The sequence below is a fragment of the Orbicella franksi genome, chromosome 2 (assembly GCF_964199315.1).
Source record: "Orbicella franksi chromosome 2, jaOrbFran1.1, whole genome shotgun sequence".
NCBI classification, from domain to species: Eukaryota; Metazoa; Cnidaria; class Anthozoa; order Scleractinia; family Merulinidae; genus Orbicella; species Orbicella franksi.
This window is the reverse complement of record NC_138146.1, coordinates 28,086,600-28,107,623: the sequence shown is the minus strand read 5'-3', so window position 1 is coordinate 28,107,623 and position 21,024 is coordinate 28,086,600. Positions and strand designations below refer to the sequence as shown.

Sequence of the window (21,024 nt, the reverse complement as noted above, 5' to 3'; positions counted from 1 at the left end):
CGAATGTTTCATCGATGCCCTGCTCTAGCTTCTCCTGACACAGAAGTTGATTGCCGCGGAATTACCGACGAATTTTATCGCTGATATATGACAAGGCAGCTTCCCCAAACGCTCCTTACCTCTGCTTCGAGTGTTTTCCCATATTCTATTATAAAATAACTGAGCTACTAAGCGCGCTCTCATTGGTCGATAGGTGTGTTAAGGTGAGAGTGTGTAAACACGGTTGTGACGTTTTAGATTCGCGCGTATTTTTGAGAATTATTTTATAAAATTTTATAATACGTCTCGGGGTTGCATAACTGTCTCGAATTTTCCGAACCCTCCTCGTGTTTAGATGAGGTTATGTAAACACGGAAAAAGTGTACTATTGCTTAAGTAAAACAAACAGGCAGATAAATACGCGTTTAGTTTTTTTCAAAATGTGTAAATATCCGCACTCGATTCGGCACGCCGAGTAGGCCTGTTCAATGCTATTCCGCTATCATTCCTCTTTTTTCCCTTTTCTTTCTTGACCATTTATCTGCTGATTCGGTTTGTAAGCTGCTGAATGTTTCACGGCAGACTTCGCTACACCCGATGTATGATCTAGAGATATACTGTAAATATAAACACTGCACATTCATTCATTCATACTGTAGCTAGCTGAGGAATTCAAGGCGGCGTTTCATTGGTTGGCGGCATGGCCACGTTGACAACCGCTTCAGTGAGGTGCGAAAACTGTGAATTTCTTTCGAGGTCGAAAACTCAAGGCTTATTTTTGCGTAAATTACCACTATTCAAATGAATTAATAGGGTATGTAGATTTATCGGATTTTAACGAAACTTGGCCAAAATGTTCGTCAGATATTAGCGCTCCAAAGGGTGCGAGGCTTTTGCGAAAATCGGAAATTTTTTCTCTGACGTCCCATTGAGTAATAGCAGTCAGAAAATCTTCTATTGTCCAACTTTGAAAGGGATTTTCTAAGCAACCAATAGAAATATCCAAAAGCCTCACACAATTTGTTAGCCCATCATCTCATGATTGATAATGTACAGTCAGTTTGGATGTCCGCGGTAACACAAAGGCTGGTAATTCAGTTTAGCAAGTATGGTCAGTTTCGCGGTTTTAGGCTTGCGCGTGCCTATCAAAGCAAACACAGCAATATATTGTTATCTTCGGATTCTACAGTTTATTAGCTTTACAATGGTATATAGTTTAAAGTGGTTTCCTTTAATTAAAGCAGCGCGTAAAGAAAGCATTTTCCGGAGGGCACCCCTGAAGGTATTCATTAACCTTAAGTAAAACAGTATTTCAAAATGACTAATACTAAGTTTTAATCATTTTTATAAGAAGAACTAGTGGTCCCTCAGGCGATGCACAGTCGGCTCTCGATATCTCGAACCTTCAAGGAAAATTGAAAAAGGTTCGATTTATTGGGAGTAACTCAAGTTATCAGCGGTTGAGAACAAAGGACTGAAAATAAGAAAAAAAAGTGTTTACCATATTACTACTTTCGTGTTTCGTGGGACTGAACCGTAGCAGTGTTTTCCCCGCTTTCTTAGGCTTTTCTTAGGCGGAAACATTTCCGAGTGAACAATTTTACGGTTAAAAAAACAACACGGCTCAGTTGAAAGCGAAAAACCCGACTGTTTCTGCTGATTTCCCGTTTTGACAGTGAAAAAGCTCTCGCGAGTGCCATTGCTTTATATGCAAGTCTAAGTGCAGTGGATTAGCGCTATAAATATTTCCAGAGAACTGAGAGGTTTTAAATTACACCTTGATTTTGTTTTCGGAGTGATTCCGTTGACAGGTAGATGCCGTTGTTAACACGTTTCTTGTCAAGAAGCATCAAATGATTTTTACACCGCGGTTAAGTTGGCTTGGATTAAAACTAGACCCCCTCCTGACTTTTCGCTATTCACTAGCGCAGTCAGTAGGGGCAGCCATTTCAGAACCTCATGAATCTCGTCGTGTATCCTTGGCGTCTCAAACCGCGCCCTGTTAACAGAGAGACTGGAATCCAATCAAATTACCGAAAGGTCCGTGACGGCGAATTTGTGATTGTAGATGTTTCTTTTATTTGTCGGGATTAATCTAGAGAATAATTTCGGCAACAGATGGAGATTTCACTGGAACGGAAATATGTTATAACTTTGGCTCTTATCTTTAGTACCATTTTGCCATTTCGTCATTTCGTGTTTTAAATACGCCCTATTTCTTGTTGTTATCTTCAGAGTCAAGTGAGAAGTATTTGTTGGTCGATGATGTTCTAAGTCTGCTCCGTTGAGTAATAGGATTGGCAGGGAATGTAGCAACACACAAGAAGATTTACTCCTCATCAGTTCATTATTTTTATTTGCTCTCAATATCAAAGTATTATTTCAAAGTCAATAACCTTGCTCTAGCAATTCAGTATTACATGTAATGCTCTTTGTGGTGCTTACAATGATCGAACAAGCGCAAAGAATTCACACATCTCACTCAAAAAAATCTGTTTGCGATAAACGCTATTCCTACGATAATTCACAACTGTTACCTCACAAGGCTCTAGCTACTTACAACAAATCACTTGGCACAAGACAAGGTACACGCAATAAATAATTCGAGTGGGAACAATCTTCACCAACGGACCAAGTTGGTGACTTCAAGGTCAATGCGACTCAAGAGCAGCATGTAACTCAGGGCCGAGTTGGTCAAAGCCCGATTAAGCTAACCCAGGATTAGCGAGAATTTTGGTTTGAGTTTCTTAACTTTTCGATGAAGTTTTCTGTATATACTGTTTGTCTTTCAGTTTCAAATCTTGAGTGATCTCAAACTACACAAACATAAGCAGTGAAAAACTTTTTTGTACCAGAGAAATTAATTCTTCGGTCTACTTTTAATCCTGGGTTAGCGCTAACCGGCTTTCGAACAACCTCGCCCCAAGTTGGAAGCTAGACTCATAAACGGCCGAATAACCAAAAAGGCAATTGATGATGACACATATATACGAGTTGTTCAAAAATAGATTCTTTTGAAGAGGTTTAAGTGTTTTCTGTTAATTGCTACAAAGGTTTGGCTCTCGCTAATTGACGTTTGTTATGGAGAATCAGTGGAAAACCTAGCCTTTTTCCAGGCTTATTTTTCATGGAAATAAAGTACCGCGACTTGCCACCAAAAATTGTAATTTTGTATTGAAAGTACAGACCATTGCAACTCTATAAAAGCCTCTCCTGCATCCCTGTACTGAACAACAACATATCTGGTAATAGAGAAAATATCAAAACGTAGGTCAGCAACTTAAACTAGCATTGTCTCGGTCTTCTTGGGAAAATAAATTATGGTTTACATCATGAGCCATCCTTCCTGACATAGTCAGCTTGCTCAATCTTATTTGCATCGTTGAATTTGTCGAAAAAGACAAAGAGCAGTAAAGTGAAGAATCACTGCTCAGTATTTTTCATTTTGCAAAATTGTTTCCTTAGTCTTCCTATTGCATAACTATGCAAAATAATTACTGCAAGTTGAACTAGAAACGTTTGATGATTTAAACAATAGTACATCATACTTTACACCGACTGGGCTAAACTCAAGAAGTCAGCACAAAATAAAAGAAATTTGTTTGTAGGCACAACTTCTCATACGTCTAATTTCTTCAATATGATTGTTACCAAAAGTCTCCAAAGCTTCATTCGTGTTTGAACTTGAGAAACTCTGTACATCAAACTGCATACCGATTGTAATGCGGAGAGCAGAATTAGGCATATAATTAATACAAAAGTGCTTGAAATCTGTACACGGCAACAGTGATTCGTCTGGTCGCCACAAAAATGAGCAACTCTTTAATTTGTTGATGTATAAAACTTTATATTTGATTGCCATATTCTCTCCTCATAAACTGTACTGCTTAGTAATTATAGCATTAGTATAATACATGTTAACACCCTGAAGTGAGTTGCATAGGTTCTAACAGTGACAAACTGGGTTGTGTTTACACCATTTAACTTAGCAAAAGAACCTACCAGAAAGTGCAAAAAAACAAACAAACAAACAAAAAACAAGCATCTGTCACAAAGAGTAATTTCTTCGCACAATTTCTCAATTGCGTGATTACTCATTTCTCAATTTATTATAATTAATGTATTAGATCTACTTCGGTTGATAGGCTGCAGATGAAAATCTGGCTTGTGTTCTACGCGGTGATCTCTGACTTGGCAGAAGCAGCCAACCTAAAGCAACAACAAATAACAAGACTATTAGAATTAGATTAGAGACAGATCTCAGTATTCTCTTCTTTAGTGTTGAGAAAAATCCCACAGCAAGAGTTTTTAAAGCTTCAAAGGAATCCGAACCGTTCTTCCGCCAGGGTCTTCATAAGCCTGCCAGCAGGCTCTAGTGTCTGGGTTTCGCACTTATGCGCTGGTTTCCGGCTTTTCTCTTTTGCGTACGAGCGAGTTATGTCTGTCTCTCGGACCTTCACCGCTACGCGCGCGCCAAAACACGAGACCCAACTCGCAGGCTAGATCTTCCAATTGTTAGGAATTGTCACCTACTAACGAGCAACTCATATTTGTTGAGTACTGCTCTACAAAATCAAACATTCACTGCTGGGTTTGCTGCTATCTATGTTTGTTTAAGAGATTGTGCTAAAAATACATGATGCGCCCCTTCAAAAGCATGTCTATATGGCAGAATCAGAACAATGTCTAGGAATGAACGTTCGATTTCCCACACCTTTCTCTCACGCACGTAATCAATGATCAAGGAAAGGTAGCCTTTAAGTGCAATAACAAACATCCAGACTTGAATAAAACGTATGGAAACTGGTAAAGGAAATTTGAATTTTCAACAGGGTTGAAAGGGCTCAAGAAAATTTGAATCACAAACCGTTGTTGGTTGATAAATAGGGACTTTAAGATATGGTACGGCTAGGCTGTAGTACGGCGGCAGATTGTGAAGATCGCTTCCGGTGACATCATGACGCGCGTACCAGTACGGCTTTCCCGCCGTAACCTTGCTTTCTACTACGGGAAAGTGCCTGGTTCCATGTACTCTTCACTACGTGAGTATAAGCCTGCTGTCTACTTCTCATTTTAACGCTTTTTGCATTGTTTGAACAGCCTAGTTTGAAGATAAAGTTCTCAATCATAAAAATCAGTTCTAAGATCACTGTTTGTTATTTGTACAGAAAATTTGAACGATTTTAACACCTACCGCGAGATGATCAATTCAGTCATATTAGTATCGGGCCGAACAGCCGTAGATAAGAAAGCTTCGCATGGTCTAAGCTGAGCTATAATTGTTTATTACTGTTCAAAATGTATTTTATTATAATCGAAAGTTTTGCATTTTCGGGCTTATTTCGTAATCGTTGTAGGAACAACCTGTCCGTGTTGAAATCGAGCTTTTTTATATCATAGTTTATATTTTGTTTTGTGGTTGGAATTACAGGCGGTTCTATCAAGTTCTAAAAGGCAAATCTGAGTTCTGGGAAATGTAAGACGGATACAGGAGAAGGGTATCATTGTCATTAATCAAGCCTATTTCGTATGAAAGTAGAATAATCTCTGGTTTCCTTGAAAGTTGTCATTTTTGTGAAGACACACAGAGACTGCACATACCATTGCCGTACAGCAAAATCTTAATCATTTGAGTCTGGCGGGTAAAACACCGTTGTCAGCCTAGTCCCTCACGGCCAAAGTAGCCGTAGTAGCACCTCGCCGTAACGTATCTTAAAGTCCCTGGAGGTTCTTCGTCCACTATATCCAGATCGAACTAAAAGTTGAAAGTGTTGGATCTTGTGGAGGGAGAAAAATGGAGAACTTGGAGAAAAACCCTCGGAGTAAGGCGAGAACCAAACAAGAAACTCAACCCATTTATGACCCCGGGTCAAGGTTTCGAACCCAGGCCTCCACATTAGTGGGATGCGAGCTACGCCATCCCTGCTCCCCTTGCGTTCATCACACTTTCTCCACATGAGTAAAAACAATTACGCGAAGAGCGAATGGGGTTCTCTCTAACAGGATATGGAGGCCTCATATATCGAGCAAACGGAGTTACGTGACCAGCGGAGAGAACTTTCGGTTTATCTAAAAATCCGCCGTGAGCAGTAACAGACCTTAAGTGTTCTTGTAGTAATGCCTTGGTTTGGACATCAGTGCAACTGGACAATAAAGCCACTAATGTGTCTGCCGCTTCAAGGTTTTTTCCCAATTGTTTCACAGGAACATCTTGGAACTCACTTGCCACTTGAGACACGATGTTCAACCTTCAAAATAAGCAAATTCAAGTGCAATAAGTACTTGTCTCAACAAATAATAAAACTCAGTTGTTATACTCATTAAGGCATTTGTGAGTAACAGCTTCGCCTTGGCAATCAAGCAATCAATCAGGGGTCATGGGTTCGAATCCCGTTCAAGCATGCATTTTTTCCAGGGTTTAATTTCACAACTGCTTAACTTGTGTACACAACTGCAATGATCAATCATGTCTTTACATCTTTCTCAGCAGTTCACAGATATGGTTTTTCATATATTCACTCTCAATCAATCGATCGATCGACCATAACTGCACACAGTTGTACGTTGTCTACTACTACAAACGACTCCACATGACTTCAAATCCATTCTTTAAATAATGTCCAGTAACTGTATAACGCGAGGTACCTCGCAAAATAACAACAATGTTTCGGGATTGGGGAGAAGGGGCGGGGGGAGGGGGGGGGGGGGAGGGGGCTGTTCTTTACGTTTACCATTACCTTGGAGGGAAGAGGTGTTAGCCAGTAGTGAACACAAAGTTTCAATTGCTGTTTCCCGAGTCCTTTATTTGTCAAAAAGTTTACGTCGCAAAGTTGTCAAGAAATAAAGAAATAACAAAGAAGTTATTACCAGCAGAAAAAAGAAAAACAGTCTTTTACCATGATTTCCGTATGTCATCATCTGATTCAGTTAAACCGTTTGATATGGCAGCTGCCCTTCCTAGTAGTATGCTTAAAATTCCGACACCAAACTAAAAACAAAATACATTACGTTGGTCAGTGCTTACATATACATACTGGCCATCCGTTACATTCAACTAACAATTGTTCTGCCTCGCCATTGGTCAAAATTGATCATGTGGATAATTATATCGGGATAATGTAGTCAATATCTCAGATTGAAAACGTCCCACACACGTGTATGGCACTTGCTGTCCACGTGCTCAGAACCAATAAATTACCGAAAACATTCATTGGCCTCACAACTAACATTTGTGTGGAAACTACTCATTATTCGAAACAACTTGTCCTGGTTTACTGATCTATGTAACAGACTCCAGTAGTAAATACATGATCAATAAAAAGTTCACATTGAGTTGAGTTATTCACCGTTATTTTAGCTTCTGAAGTGGATGCGAACCCAATGAAAAAGAAGTGAAAAGTTCGACACCGGGAGCCGCCATTTTGAAAGGATATTGAAGGCCAGGCCGCATATCCGTGACGTCATTCCGTCCGAATTGGCCCAAAGCTCAAAGGCTCAAGCTCTTCTTTTCTGTTCTAAATTCGGCCCGGGCTGTAAAACCGGAACCGAAAAGGATGGGGAAATAGGAGTGACTTTCCTTAACTTGCCTAAAAAGAACAAAAAATTGCCAAAGAAGTGGTTCGAACAGCTACGTCGGGATGACAGATTCATGCCAAAAAAAGTCGAAAATGTGTATGTGTGCAACGAGCATTTCACAGACGACTGCTTCAAAACTCAATACCGATTTGAGCTTGTGGCTGGAAACACAAGAAGGAGGTCATTGAAGAAAAATGCTTTCCGACAATTTTTCAACGGAAGGCCCTCTTAAAGGCACGTATTGCAAGCGAACGACGCATCGCAAGGAACGAAAAGAGGTAGCTATCAGTTATACTTTTCATTTTTAAAACTATTTTTGCCCGGCAGAACTGTCGTTGACTTGATTGGGTAAATATTATTTCTGCGCAAGAAATTGAAGCTCCGTGCTGGACTACAGGGCTCGAATTTCAAGAAAAAACCTTGGAGCCAGCTGGCCCCTAAGTTTTCAGGTTTGGTCGCCAGCACAAGTATTTTAGTCGCCAAAAATTTTCGACCCCTCAGGCAATATATTTTCACGAAAAAGACGCTAAAACGGCGTGAATCACGGATCAGTTTCATGTATAATAAGTTTGCCGCTTTTTTTTCTATAATAACAGGGAAAATGGCTGAATGAAATTCTTTTCATCATTTCCCAGTCTTACCAGTATTTATAAAAAAAGCTTCTATGTTACAAGCTTTAATTCATTATATTTCGTAGACTGGCGCTAGGGTTTTCGTGTTTTCGTGTTCATTGATGCATAGCGACTGCATGCGTTTTTTGGAAGTGATTTATTAAATTTCTTGGGGTACCGTGGGAACTTCAAATGCCCTGCAGATTTCTTTAAAATTACAAGTCAGACTAACCCGGTAAGGTTTTCTTTTATCGAAAAAGTATTTTTTCCCTTTATAAATCTCTTGTGTGGGCCAAAATCAGAGCGTGTTTAATAATCGGCCTTGACAGCCAGGGATGAGTTAAAATATTTACAAATTTTTAAATGCTGTCTAATTTGATTTGGAATACATCGGAAGAAGTAGTTAACTGTACATCAGTCCTATCTACATATCGGCAATTACCGATAACAACTCCTGCTATAGCGAAATCCGATATCCGCATGTAAATAATATTTTGTCTGAAATGTGTTACAATTTGTTTTCAATTTTATCAACACGATTCATCATTAATTAAGGACAGTGTTTTTGCATTCACGTCATTTTTGGGAATTAAAGTTGCTAATGAAAGCAAATTTACGGTAAAAAATGAAGCTTTAATCTTACTGCATGCTTTGTCAAGTAACGAGGCGAGTAAACACGACACATGCGATACGGATAAACACACTAGCAGAGTGAATTTTCCTTCATCAGCTAATGTTTAGGCATGTAAAAGTTCCATGTGCTTTTTTCTTCTATCCAAAATCTATTACTTATGCTTAGCTTTCCAACAATACAAATTACAATTCTCACAAAAAATCTTATGTAATGATAAGGAATGTCGTCAATTTCACATTTCACGTCAAAGAGGTCGATTTCACTTCGCATCTTACATGTAAAGCCACTGCGTATTTCACAAGAGTCCACGTAGTCCATAAGTGTAAAGAAACCTGGCAAATACGTACGAGCACGGGCAAAAAGTATCCAAATTTCATGAGTAAAAACACAGAGTTATGAGGTGGAAAGCATTCGCCCGATTTGAACACACCATTGAAAACTCGTAAGTTTCTGTGATACCAGAACTCCCTCCGCATGGAACCGCCAGTAAAATAAAAATAGAGACAAATCAGATCAAAAGCATTATGCTGGGGATTTAGGTAGGTCACCTACTCCGGCTGTTCTCGGCAACAAACACATTCCCTTTGCGTCGGCATGTTAGCACATCTCTCACAAGTACACCACAGAGGATTTTCCAACCAATCGTTCCATTCAACTTGATTATTATCATCCCCGGAATCACTGGCACGTTCTAGCTTCAAGCGCAGCCATATTAAAGCTCAAACGAACAAACACATTCTCGGACGGAATGACGTCACGGATATGCGGCCTGGCCTTCAAGATCCTTTCAAAATGGCGCCTTCCGGTGTCGAACTTTTCACTTCTTTTTCATTAGGATCGCATCCATTTCAGAAGCTAAAACAACGGTGAGTAACTCAACTCAATGTGAACGTTTTATTGGTGATGGAAAAAAATACACGGTTTTTGGAGTGACCTACTCCTTTAAAGGCAAACCTGAATCTCCTCACCCCCGCCCCGCACGCCAAAAGAAAAAGGGGTATTACACTGGGATTTCCTTAATTACTTTGCATGAAAATGTTGAAGATGTCTTTGCTTTTCAAACACACCTGATTAACCAGCACTACTCCAAGGGGGGATGCTTGAGAGGTAGAGATACTCGGTGCGAACACCATGTGTTGAAGACAACGGATGACAACCGATGGAGACACCAGCTCTGACACTCGATTAAGAGGAACCATTAAATGATGCAAGTTCTGTAGTAAGATGTAATAACAAAAAGAAAAGATGAGAGGATACAAGCAAGAAGTACATTCAACTATAGGCGCCAGTTTTAGAGGAGGACGTTTTCTTCTTGGAACTGTTACCACCAACACCTGTTAAATGGAGCTGATACAAAAATGTCTGAGGTCCGAAACCATCGGAGTTAGTTTTACAGTTCAAAATCACTGTTCTACTCTGAAGATGTGCACAATTTTCCTTATGTAATGACAAAGAAACTGAAGTTTTAAAGCGGGTTTTGTGTCATTATGCTGTACATTACGTTACGTATAATTATTTTTCTCAGCACTTTATAGAAAAATGATTATGGTAGTGTGATTTCTAAATGCCATTGTTACCTCTCCACTGAAGTCTTTTTTGATGAGTAATGAAATATTCCTGGTAATTGCCAATAGCACCGCCTCCACTTGAACCTAGTAAGAACCAAAGCATTCCTTCATTAAAAGGTATAATATTACAAAATAATAAGAAACCTAAGAATTTTACCAAACGTTGGCGACACAATGTTTCACTGTATTTTCTTAACCCACACACTTCAGCCATTCATCCATCCATTAGAACTAGTCCAAACACTCTCTAACCCAGGATGCTTTCCACTCAGTCAGAAATTTAAGAAAATATGGGTTCCAGGTAATACAAACAGTAAGCACTTTTTTGATTTGCTCCATTGGACCATTCCAGGAAAAAAAAAACGGTGCTTGTCGGGACTACTACTCTCTTCGCCCTAGTGTTAAAAATAGGTCCTGGCAAATTTAATACTGGGAAGTGATCCTGCATTGGACTAGCTTCCCATATACACTGTAGGAGGGGAGTAAAAATACTCCTACACGTAACTGGTTGATGCTACAGAGACCGGGATGAGCCTCGGCTGTATGGGCCACTAGCCTGGTGCAGACTTTACTCATGGTGCAAGTTAACGGAAACACAAGAGATCTATACAAGAAGCCCTACCGTGTTAAACATGGGTAGTGCCCTACTGAGAAGAAGTTTTCCTTTACGAACTGATAGAAATTGTACAAAGAAATCATCATCGCAGCTGAAAAAAAATAAAAAAGGAAAAGGTATGAATACAAGTAAGGATAAGAAATGTAAATATATTTTCGAGTGTAATGATCAAAGACGACAACGCAATGTCAGTGAAATAAACAGTTTGAAGTGAAAGACATCTTCACAGAAATGACCATTCATTTGGTTTCCCACAAAATCTGAAAGACTAGATTACATTGTAAAGGACTAAAATCACACATACAGCGTACACCACGAAATATTGACATGGTTGGATATCTCAGTGTGAAGGTACTGTAAGGCAAGTTACACCTCAAGTGCCAATACTTTAATTTCAACTACATCCAATAAGGAAAACTGCTATTGTTTGTATGACAGTCAATAGGCCATATATTCGTATTCTCAATATTGCACTGGAACTGTAGCTTATGTGGGGGAATATCATTAAAAGAGAATAATGTCATCTAACCGCATTAGCCTCAGTTGCAAGCTAGTTTCAGTCTAATACTGAGAATAATATTATCATGCCATTAATAATATGGTCAATTTAGTTGACATACTTTGTAGAATCTTCAACAGAAAGTTTCAACAGGTTAAACAGCTTTGTCACAGTGAGCTGCCTGGTTTCGAAGAGTTCATTCCTGAAACGAAAAACAACATTAAATACATCTCTCAAAGGAATAGTTTCACTGCATGTATTGTTGCTTAGGTGTGAAACCAGTGTGTGAAGTTGTTTATAAGTGCAAGAGCTTTTAAGGTTCTAACATGCGATATGCTAATTGTAAGGTCACAACATATTTTGTTTGATTGCGCAAACATGTAACTCTGCAAAAGACACATTGGAAAACAAAAATGGCCTAGCTGTCTAGTAGGTCTTTAATAGTACATTGTGTAAGTACGTACAGCTGTACATGCACATGTAAGCTCAAACTTTGTTACAATCATACCTTTCCTGTTCTTCAACATGAATTAACTTTTTCTCTAAACTTTCAATATTCAAAACACAATCATAGCTCTGGAAATAACAAGAATTAACACATCACAGCTTTTGTAAAACTTTAACATTAAAACATGAATTGGGATTCAATAAATTCTCTAAAACTAAATGCAGAAAGCTTGACAAGGCCTCTTTCCCAATGACTCTTGGGGAAAAAGGTACATAGCTCTAATCAAAGCCACATCAGAAAAGGTATAGATACCAATAAAATCGCATCAGTAACAAATTTTGAGATTAAAGAAGTCTTTTCAGGACTTGCTTTCCATAAGTTAAAAACCTGCAGGGAGTGTTGATAACTGGTTAAAGAACACATAATTGTTGATGAGCCAATGGCGTAGGTATCCAATTACAAAAAGTTGTACTCAGATAGCTGTCACTTGATAACCAAAAATACATACCAGGGAACCAATCATGATCAAGAATTTTGTCATACATACCATTAAATGTATTATCATCCATCATGCATACATAACAAAACTTTACCTTTTCTATAGTAAGTAGCAGCTGGCTGCGTCTCTTTGTGTCCTTCATAGGGGTTGAACTGCCTTGTTTTTCCTGGTTGGAGTAAAAACACAGATTAATGACTAAATAGTGGCATTTCACCTAAACTTCCAATTCTGCTAATCTACAAAATTATTACTTAACATGTGCATTACATCTCTGTAGGAACACAGAAAATGTTCTCTCCTTCTCAAAAAGTAGCACAACAGATCATACATTGTGATTGTCTGGGTAAGGGTTGTTCTGACGACAAGAACTGTTGTTGGTGGCTGACATTTCCACAACCAGAACAGCAGTCATCTTGACGCTGAAGATGAGTTCCACTTAGGCTGTTACAACAATTATTTTCATACCTACCTTCACTCAGACTATCAAACAATAGGAACATCTGAACCATTTACTATATTGGCACAACATTTTTTAATAATATTAAATAAAAATCTTTGAATGAGATGCAATAAGCTGAAAAAGGCAGTTTGTAACAACTTACCTGTTCTGATCCTTTACTGATATGCATCAAATCCACCATTTGCCTTGGATGCAGTACAGATGATGAGGACACCTTTCCTAAAGTACCTTGGAAGTCCACTGTGAAAGAGAAAACTCTCCTGTCAACTACAGTACTGTCTAAATGTTCAATAACTGAGAAACACAGTGGTGATCTTTTTCGTACTAGAAAGGAACACCACTAACAACATGTTTGTACCTAAAAACTACACAAAATATTCAACAAACACAGCAACTACACAGGTTCCAAGAGTGCAAACATCCCAGTTATCTTCTTTCACGTGAAAAATGATCTTAGAACACCAAGATGAAGACACCACATGAATTGTTGACAGAAGAGCAAATTGTACATGTAATTTGTTTTTAGAGATTTTTCCAGCACACACTATCCATCAATAAATACATCTCTTCTTACGGTTTTGCCTTTTTTTATGTACTGCTCACAATAGTGTCCCTTTAACAGTACATTTACATGTACTGTACCAACACTTTCTATTACATATTTTGTAATTAAGGTCATTTATAGGGGGACTACATTGTAAAAGCTTGTAAAGGTTTCTTTAGTCCTCCTCCATACATTCACATTTGTCTTAATTTAACGTGACATGTATTGACCAAAATGGAAATAAACTTGACTGACTGATTGATTAACACTTTTTTTCTACTCAATCTCACTCATCAACTTAACTAATCCTAGTGCTGTACACGCACCATTGTATGTGGTGCTCGGTGCATTTCAATTTGGTTATAAAATTTATCACCGAGTTCAAGTGTGCCAAGCTTCCCGCAACATTTAATGTTGTTTAGCTCCCAGCAGGAGACTCCTATAGCAAACTGGTAGAGTTTCAGACTGGTGTGTGGAAGGTCACTGGTTGAAAATAGTTTGATGTATCACATTCACACACAAGACTTGATTTGGCAAATTGCATCAAAAGTTGATGGTGTAATTCGACTGTATTGTAACCACACTTTAAGTAGCACTTACTTGGAGTATAGTTCTTTTTCTCTCTTTCAAACTGTGGCAAGGCCATCTTCGTTGTTTCTCTACCTGTCTTGCTATCTTGATCACTATGCTGTACACCTTCAGTTTGCTTTGCCTGTTCCTTAGAAGCCTTTCTCCTTGTATAAGTCTGCACAAAAAAAGTGAAGCATTTATCTACTAGTAACTGTAACCAAAATGACAGTTATCCAATTCATTGCGCCAATAATGATTATCAGAACGAAAAGCAGATTATAATGTTAACAAACCAATACAGCTATTTTTATCATTCTTTATTTATTTTATTTCTTGAACCTACTAACAATCTTGCTGTCTTAAATTCAAGATAAAATAAAGATTATTGTGTTACAATGTGATGTATATGATTATGTAAATCAAGATTTGGTTTGTTAACTTCTGATTAATTAAGGGAAATAAAACAAAACATGCTTTTCCTCATTGGTTAAAGCATAAAATTAAAAAAAAACAAACAAACAAACAAAGAATCAAAGAGCAGAAAGAAACATTGCAACTGAATGAAAAACAATTTACCACCTGAGGCTTTGTGCTTGCAACGATTTTGTTTTCATACATTGAGGATCAAATGCATTGCAATGACATTACTAACTTGAAAATAATAATCATCTAGTTCTGGTTCATTGCTTGTTAGTTGAAGTAGCTGAATCTTGATCAACCATTCCTTCTCTCTTCTTGTCATGAGACCGGCATATGGATCATCTTGTCTTGGGCCACTCTCAACTGTATTCAATATACTGTGAATTTTCCTCTCTAAATCAGTAAACTGGTGATGGTGTTCACCCCTGTCCTGCTGTCTAGGTGAGCGATTATCATTGGAGAATCGGTTGTCATATTGTTGTCTTGAATAGTTCTGTCTTGGGTCCTGAAATCGTCTGTTGTGAAGCTGAGGGCTGACAAACCTTCCAGGGTGTTGTGGACTCATTGGAAAGTTCATCATGTTCCCTCGCATCATCATGTGGCCTGCAATGGACAATACAAAGATCAAAAAGGATGATCAGACTCTATTAAGCACTGACTTTTGTAATTTGTTTCTTGGACTTGCAGCTGACAAAAATCTTGCACAGTACATGAAGCTTTACTTTGGGCACAACTTTAATCTAAAAGTTTAAGCCCACTATGATAATTGCAAGTTCTACTGTTCATGAAACATTTATTCAAGACATATTCCACCATGTACACAAAAAAATAGACGAATAATTCTTAAACTCAAATTCATCAAAAAATTCTCAAATTCTGAAATTCATAAAGTTTAGCAGAGGAAAAATCATGACAACAAACATACTGTGACTGTAGTTTGGAAAGATGACAATTTCACCATTAACCAGACTTAAGCCAGAATTTAAATTAGAAATACATTTACATTAGAAATGATAAGATTCAATTTAGATCTTCAAATTCAAACACTGAACACCATGCAAAGGTGACATCATAATTTTCAATCAAGCTTTGAAAAATACATGCAAACACAGTAGCATACACTGTATGGGAAATTAGAAATCCAAATCCTTTATGGCATACACTACACAACACATATCCAAAACAGGTACATTTGTAAACCTGTGAAGCAATTTATATGTAACATGAACATCAACTTACATTGTATGATTTGGAGCAAACCTGTTTTCAACCAAGATTCCCTTTTATAAGATAGCACAAATGTAGTTTAATACCCACCAGGATCGGAGTGTATCATGGGATATGGATGTCTTGGAAAAGGTTGCCCTCTTGGTGTTCGCATCAAGTGAGGACTTGGGCCTGACATACCAGGCATAGGACGCATTCCGTGCAATCCAGGAGTTCCAGGCATTCCAGGCATACTTGGAATGGGGTGCTTGGATGAACTGGGTCTGTGTTGAAACATATGGGAAGGTACTGGTGGTGTGTGCTGCAAACAACAATTATAAATATAATTAAAAGTCAATTTAACCAGAATCTCTCTATACGTGCATGTATCCAATCCAATCCACCTTTACAGCTGTAACTTGCATTACTTGTCTGTTATTTTGAAGTCCGTATTTGTGGCTGCTGCTTAGCTATCACTGATGACCATGGTACAATACTAACCATCCTGGCTGCAGGAGAATGAAAGCCTGGAGGTGTCATCATAGGTCTTGGAATACCAGGAGGTGGTTGTCCAATCATCAACTTGCGAGGTGTCTGTTTTGGCCCTTCTGGCACCTGTTGCAGAGCATCATCCGTTCCAGTAAGTTCTTTCTCTAAGTCCTCCAGTTTTATTGCATTTACAGGCTGAGGCTTCTTCATAAAACGACTTGGTGGTACAAGGCCTTGGCGTGGCACAGCTTGCACAATTGAGTCATCCTATAAAGACAACAAAAGGTGATGATCAGAACACAGTGAAACAATACAAGTATCTGATAAGAGTGCTGTTTTAGAAAAAAAAACCTGTATTGCCTTACAATGATTTTCACTTGGGCATTGATACTAATTCACAGTTGATATGGTTTGGATTACTGTGTTATGTGATTGGCTTAAAATATTTGTGCCACTTTGTCAGCCAATCAGAAGTAAAACCCAAAACCAATCATGACCTACTTGCATATGTTTTCCTGCACTTCTCTTCAGTCATTTTGCTTTGAGTTTTGATAGGGTCACTAGAATGTCTTTGTCCTTTGTCAATGGCCAAAGTGATTACTTTGGTTTTGGTTTCACATGTATGGCACTAAATTGAAAAGCATTCTATGCAAACCATCTACATGTACATGTACCAACCACAACTTCTTCACTCTTACGATAATTAAGTTTAAATGTATTCACATCTCAAATCCCACTTTATAATCACTGTTTCTGAGGAACATTGATTTAATTCCCAAACACCACATGAAGAGACATCAGGTTCACCACACAAATCGCCTAAATTTACTCACCTCAAAGGCTGGTGAGAAAGGTCTTCTTGGCATGCGTTTCCTTTCTCCCTCTGCCTTTAGTATCTCTTGTAGTGGTGATGGCTGAGTATTCACAGGTCCTTTGTTTGTGTTTTCTTTATCAAGTTTGGAAGGTGAGCCCCATATACTGGAGGATGGCGATATCTTCAAAAAATAATCAGTTTAAAGACATAGTTTCCTAACAGAACAGATGTATGGATAGAGAATGGTTGAAAGATGTAGATCTATGTAAATTTGCAATACATGTAATTCAGAAAGGAAAGAGCTATGGTATCTTAAACTCCACACAATGAATGATAGTGATATGTCAAGGGACTTATGTAACTACAGTGGCAATGCCATGTAGAATAGCAATGAAAACAGAAATTTCTGCATGTACTGCATTGAGGATCTCTTGAATCTCCACATGAATACATTTTCAGTAAGATTTTTTATGGCTAGAACCATCCTCAGCTCAGAATGTTAACACTGCAGCATTACATTCAAAACAGATTATAAGGGGAAATTTGATGTCATGGTTCCCCACCCCACCCCCCACCCACACCAAAAAAGGAAGATTTGATAATTTCATGTTGTCATCTTGCAGCGGATAGTCAAGTAATGTACTGTATAATGCACTTGCTGGGCTTACTAAATCCCTGTTGCCATTGTTATTGTGAATCGTGTATAAAATTCATATTAACCAGTGTCAGCCAACCACCGAGCAGTTTTGGGTATTGTAAACTCAACCTAGTTAGTACTACAAATAATGTGCAATGCTGCATGCCATAATTATTATTATTTAAAACCAAAGAAACTGTGAAACTCTTCTTGACAACCCTCATAAAACCGAAGAAGACTAGTACAGGTATGAGTAACGCATAGATTCGGTCAGAGCCAATTACAGAGCAATTACAGTGTTTTTGTTGTTGTTGTTGTTTTTTCAGTGTACATGTAGTCTTCATGGTAGTACTACATGTACATGCACTTTTTAATACCAGAGTAATTATAATAAATTATTATTATACAACTGTGTTTAGTTGTACATGTATGTACCTTATGCATCAAGTGTCAAGTGAGTTATTGCATTGTGACATAGTGCACCTGCAATACAATGTACTATGTATATTAATACAGTGTTAATGAAAGAGCTTACCAGATCATGTAATGATGTAGCTGAAGTTGGACTGGAGAGAGGTGATGTGCCATCCCAAACTGGGTTTATACCTGATGGGTGTTTGATGTCCTGGCAATAAGAGTAGAAAGTCATATAATTACACAACTTCCCCCCTAAAGAATAATATATCTACTTGATAAGAAAATCAGACCTCTGCAGTAAGGTGAGGGCTAAACGCACTACTTGGACATGTACGTACAAGTTAAATTACTAATTCACGGTATGCTGTTTTTGTTTCAAGCACTGATCAGAAGTTTTGGACAGATCCAATGTACAGTGTAAAGTGAATAACAATACACAAGTAATTTCGCAAAATACTGTAAACTTGAAAAATAAATTTACATTTGACAAGAAAGAGAGACCTTTGTACCACATGTCAACTGAAGAATAGCTACAACAGAACACATGTCTAGTACATTAGCCTGTTAAACAAAATAAGGGGGATGTGTGTACAGATATTAGATTTTATACCTTGTACTTTGATGAGACTCTGGGGATGGGTATAGAGTCACCTTCATCATCGTCAACCAGTTTGGTTAAGTTCTGCTCAAGAATTTCCTGTTCAATTAGGTTATATAAATGCAGTTAATACAAAAGGAGTGTCTGGCAAGTCAAGGAAACAATATTTTAGAATAGATTTCCTTCTTCATCTACAGGAAATAAACACAAGTTTAGGAAGCAAAGCAAAGTATGCTTACTGGCTAAGTTACTGAAAAAGACACAAACAATCTTGGAGGTCCTGGGAATAACAATGTACCTGTACATGTTGCAGCCACATATATACATGTATGCAGCTAAAAGCATAGGGTACCAAATAATTACCCAAAATGGATCTGGAAAATGCTTCTGAAGCATATTTTTCAAATACTACATTTAATTAGCATTAGCTTCATGTACATAAAATTTCTTTCCAAGAAATAAAATGCAAAGAAATACAAAACTACTTTTTCATGTTGACAGTGTATATAGCCTGTATATAGCGGCAGTGAATTTGTGGGAACTTAAAATTTTGAATTTCTCACAAACTTAAAAGTTGCATTTATCTCGGGGTAGTAGAGAAGTCAGACAGTACCTCTTCTCGATCTAGCTCATTTTCAGAGTCATCATCCTTGGCAGTCTCAACAGCTCTTGACAACTTTGATTTAGGATCATCATGCTCTGATCCAAGTCCCTTTTTCCTGAGCCAATCATCAAAATCTGCTCTTGCTGCATCTTCATTCTGTATACCTGCTAGTTTTCTGTGAGCAATTTCCCAGTCATCTTCTGTAAAGAAGTAAACAATTTTGAAATTAAAATCAGCATCGCAAACAAGGTTTGATGTCTTCACAACACCAATGTCAAGGTTAAGTGGCAAATAATATTACCAGTAGGCTTATTGTGTATCACGGGTGCTAACAGCTAGTCTAACAGTCTAAAAACAACTCATTTAACTTTTATAAAGCATCTGGTTACCTCTGCTTTTTATCTTGTGAAATGGAAGTGGCAAGCCTTTATAACACATGATTAGTTTCTGGTTGTGCAAAAACTATTATAACTGTATTTTGTTTTCTAAGCCAGAGGAGAGCTGTCAGGAACACTAATGGCACTATTGTGGAGTTTTAAAATCATACCTCAAGTAGTTTACATGGTATCATTTCCATGCACATATTCTTAGAGTCTTTAAAAATATTTTGGCTCTTGAGTATCATGGAAGCTAAATTCTAAGTAACTCTTCAAAGAAATATGTTTCGCTCTTTTAAGAAACATGCTGATATCAGCATTTTTGTTTGAGATTCAAGGCTAAAATTTTATCTCTGAAAAGTGTATGGCTACCCCCAGTTTTCTTCTTGGATTTCAATAGCTCTTGCTGAAATATTCCTTTTCTACATGGTCCTAATTCGGCCCAAAGACCTTTTGAATTTGTAGCCACTGTCTCTAAACATACGACTTCGATGACAAATATGGGTCACTTGCAAGAGCGAGGACGCAAGAAATGACAGAAGCAATACACTACCAAAAAAAAACGACGTAAAAACTGCAGCATTATTTTACGGCAAATTACAAACAAACAGGAGAAAAATTGTCTCTAGCGTTTTTACTGCTAACTTTGCATTAAACCAACAGTTGTAAGCTTACAAAACAAACCAGGAAAGAGCCTTCATTCAACGCACTTTCAAGTGAATTTACGACGTGGTTCCGTCAGTTACTCAAATACAAGCGCGTCTTTTGAAAATTCGACCTTAAATTAACGTTATAACGCGTCAAATGACAATTTACCCAAAGCTCCTGCTCCAAATGTATCGTCATTTAGCTGATCATAGTTAGCTCCCTCTTCGAGATTCGTCAGCGATGGGTCTAATTCGGACAAGTCCTCGTCCTCAAAGGCCTACAATAATGAGAATTATTAGTTAACAGTTAAGTAGAAAAATGTTCTTGGAATACTTGATAGTCCCAATTAAGAATTATTTTGTTCGAGAGATAAACTAAATGGTAAACGTACAGGAATCTCTGGATTGAAACCAAAGAAAGTGTCCGCCATGTTGACATGTTGGACGCATAACCACTGCGCATGCCATGTGCTATATATCGTTTTCGTACCCAGTCCTTTGCGTTAATTCAATTTACGAACCACACATGCAGTTTTGCAATGTTATCAAAGAAGTAACGTAAATGGGTCTAAACATAGCACGTTCTACTCCACCCCCTGCCCTTGCCGCAAGGCCAATGAATTAATTGATTTAAAACTAACATAAACGTTTACACCTTATGGGTCTTCTGGCATTTTTAGTTTTACCGCTTTAGCGGACAGTAAACCCCTAAACCATCCCAATGGTGCACTCTACACTTCAACTTTCTTTTAGAAAAGATACCAAAAAATCTGGTTCCCCATCACAGAATGATATTAATAAATTTCGATTAG

General features: G+C 38.0%; 1 protein-coding gene across 1 annotated transcript; it reads right to left on the bottom strand.

Moving 5' to 3' along the window:
- Positions 1 to 2,315: 2,315 nt before the first annotated feature.
- On the bottom strand, positions 2,316 to 20,680 carry LOC145479063 (protein PAT1 homolog 1-like). Its single transcript, XM_081457305.1, has 20 exons — positions 20,605 to 20,680; positions 20,382 to 20,490; positions 19,198 to 19,388; positions 18,597 to 18,683; positions 18,105 to 18,194; positions 16,952 to 17,113; positions 16,131 to 16,385; positions 15,741 to 15,951; positions 14,656 to 15,026; positions 14,034 to 14,178; positions 13,032 to 13,129; positions 12,524 to 12,595; positions 11,991 to 12,058; positions 11,604 to 11,684; positions 10,990 to 11,074; positions 10,377 to 10,451; positions 9,867 to 10,013; positions 6,876 to 6,967; positions 6,078 to 6,227; positions 2,316 to 4,188 (listed from the first exon to the last, which is right to left on the bottom strand). The coding sequence occupies exons 1-20, from the start codon at positions 20,641 to 20,643 to the stop codon at positions 4,152 to 4,154; spliced, it is 2,565 nt and encodes an 854-aa protein (XP_081313431.1). The 5' UTR covers positions 20,644 to 20,680; the 3' UTR covers positions 2,316 to 4,151.
- Positions 20,681 to 21,024: the final 344 nt, after the last annotated feature.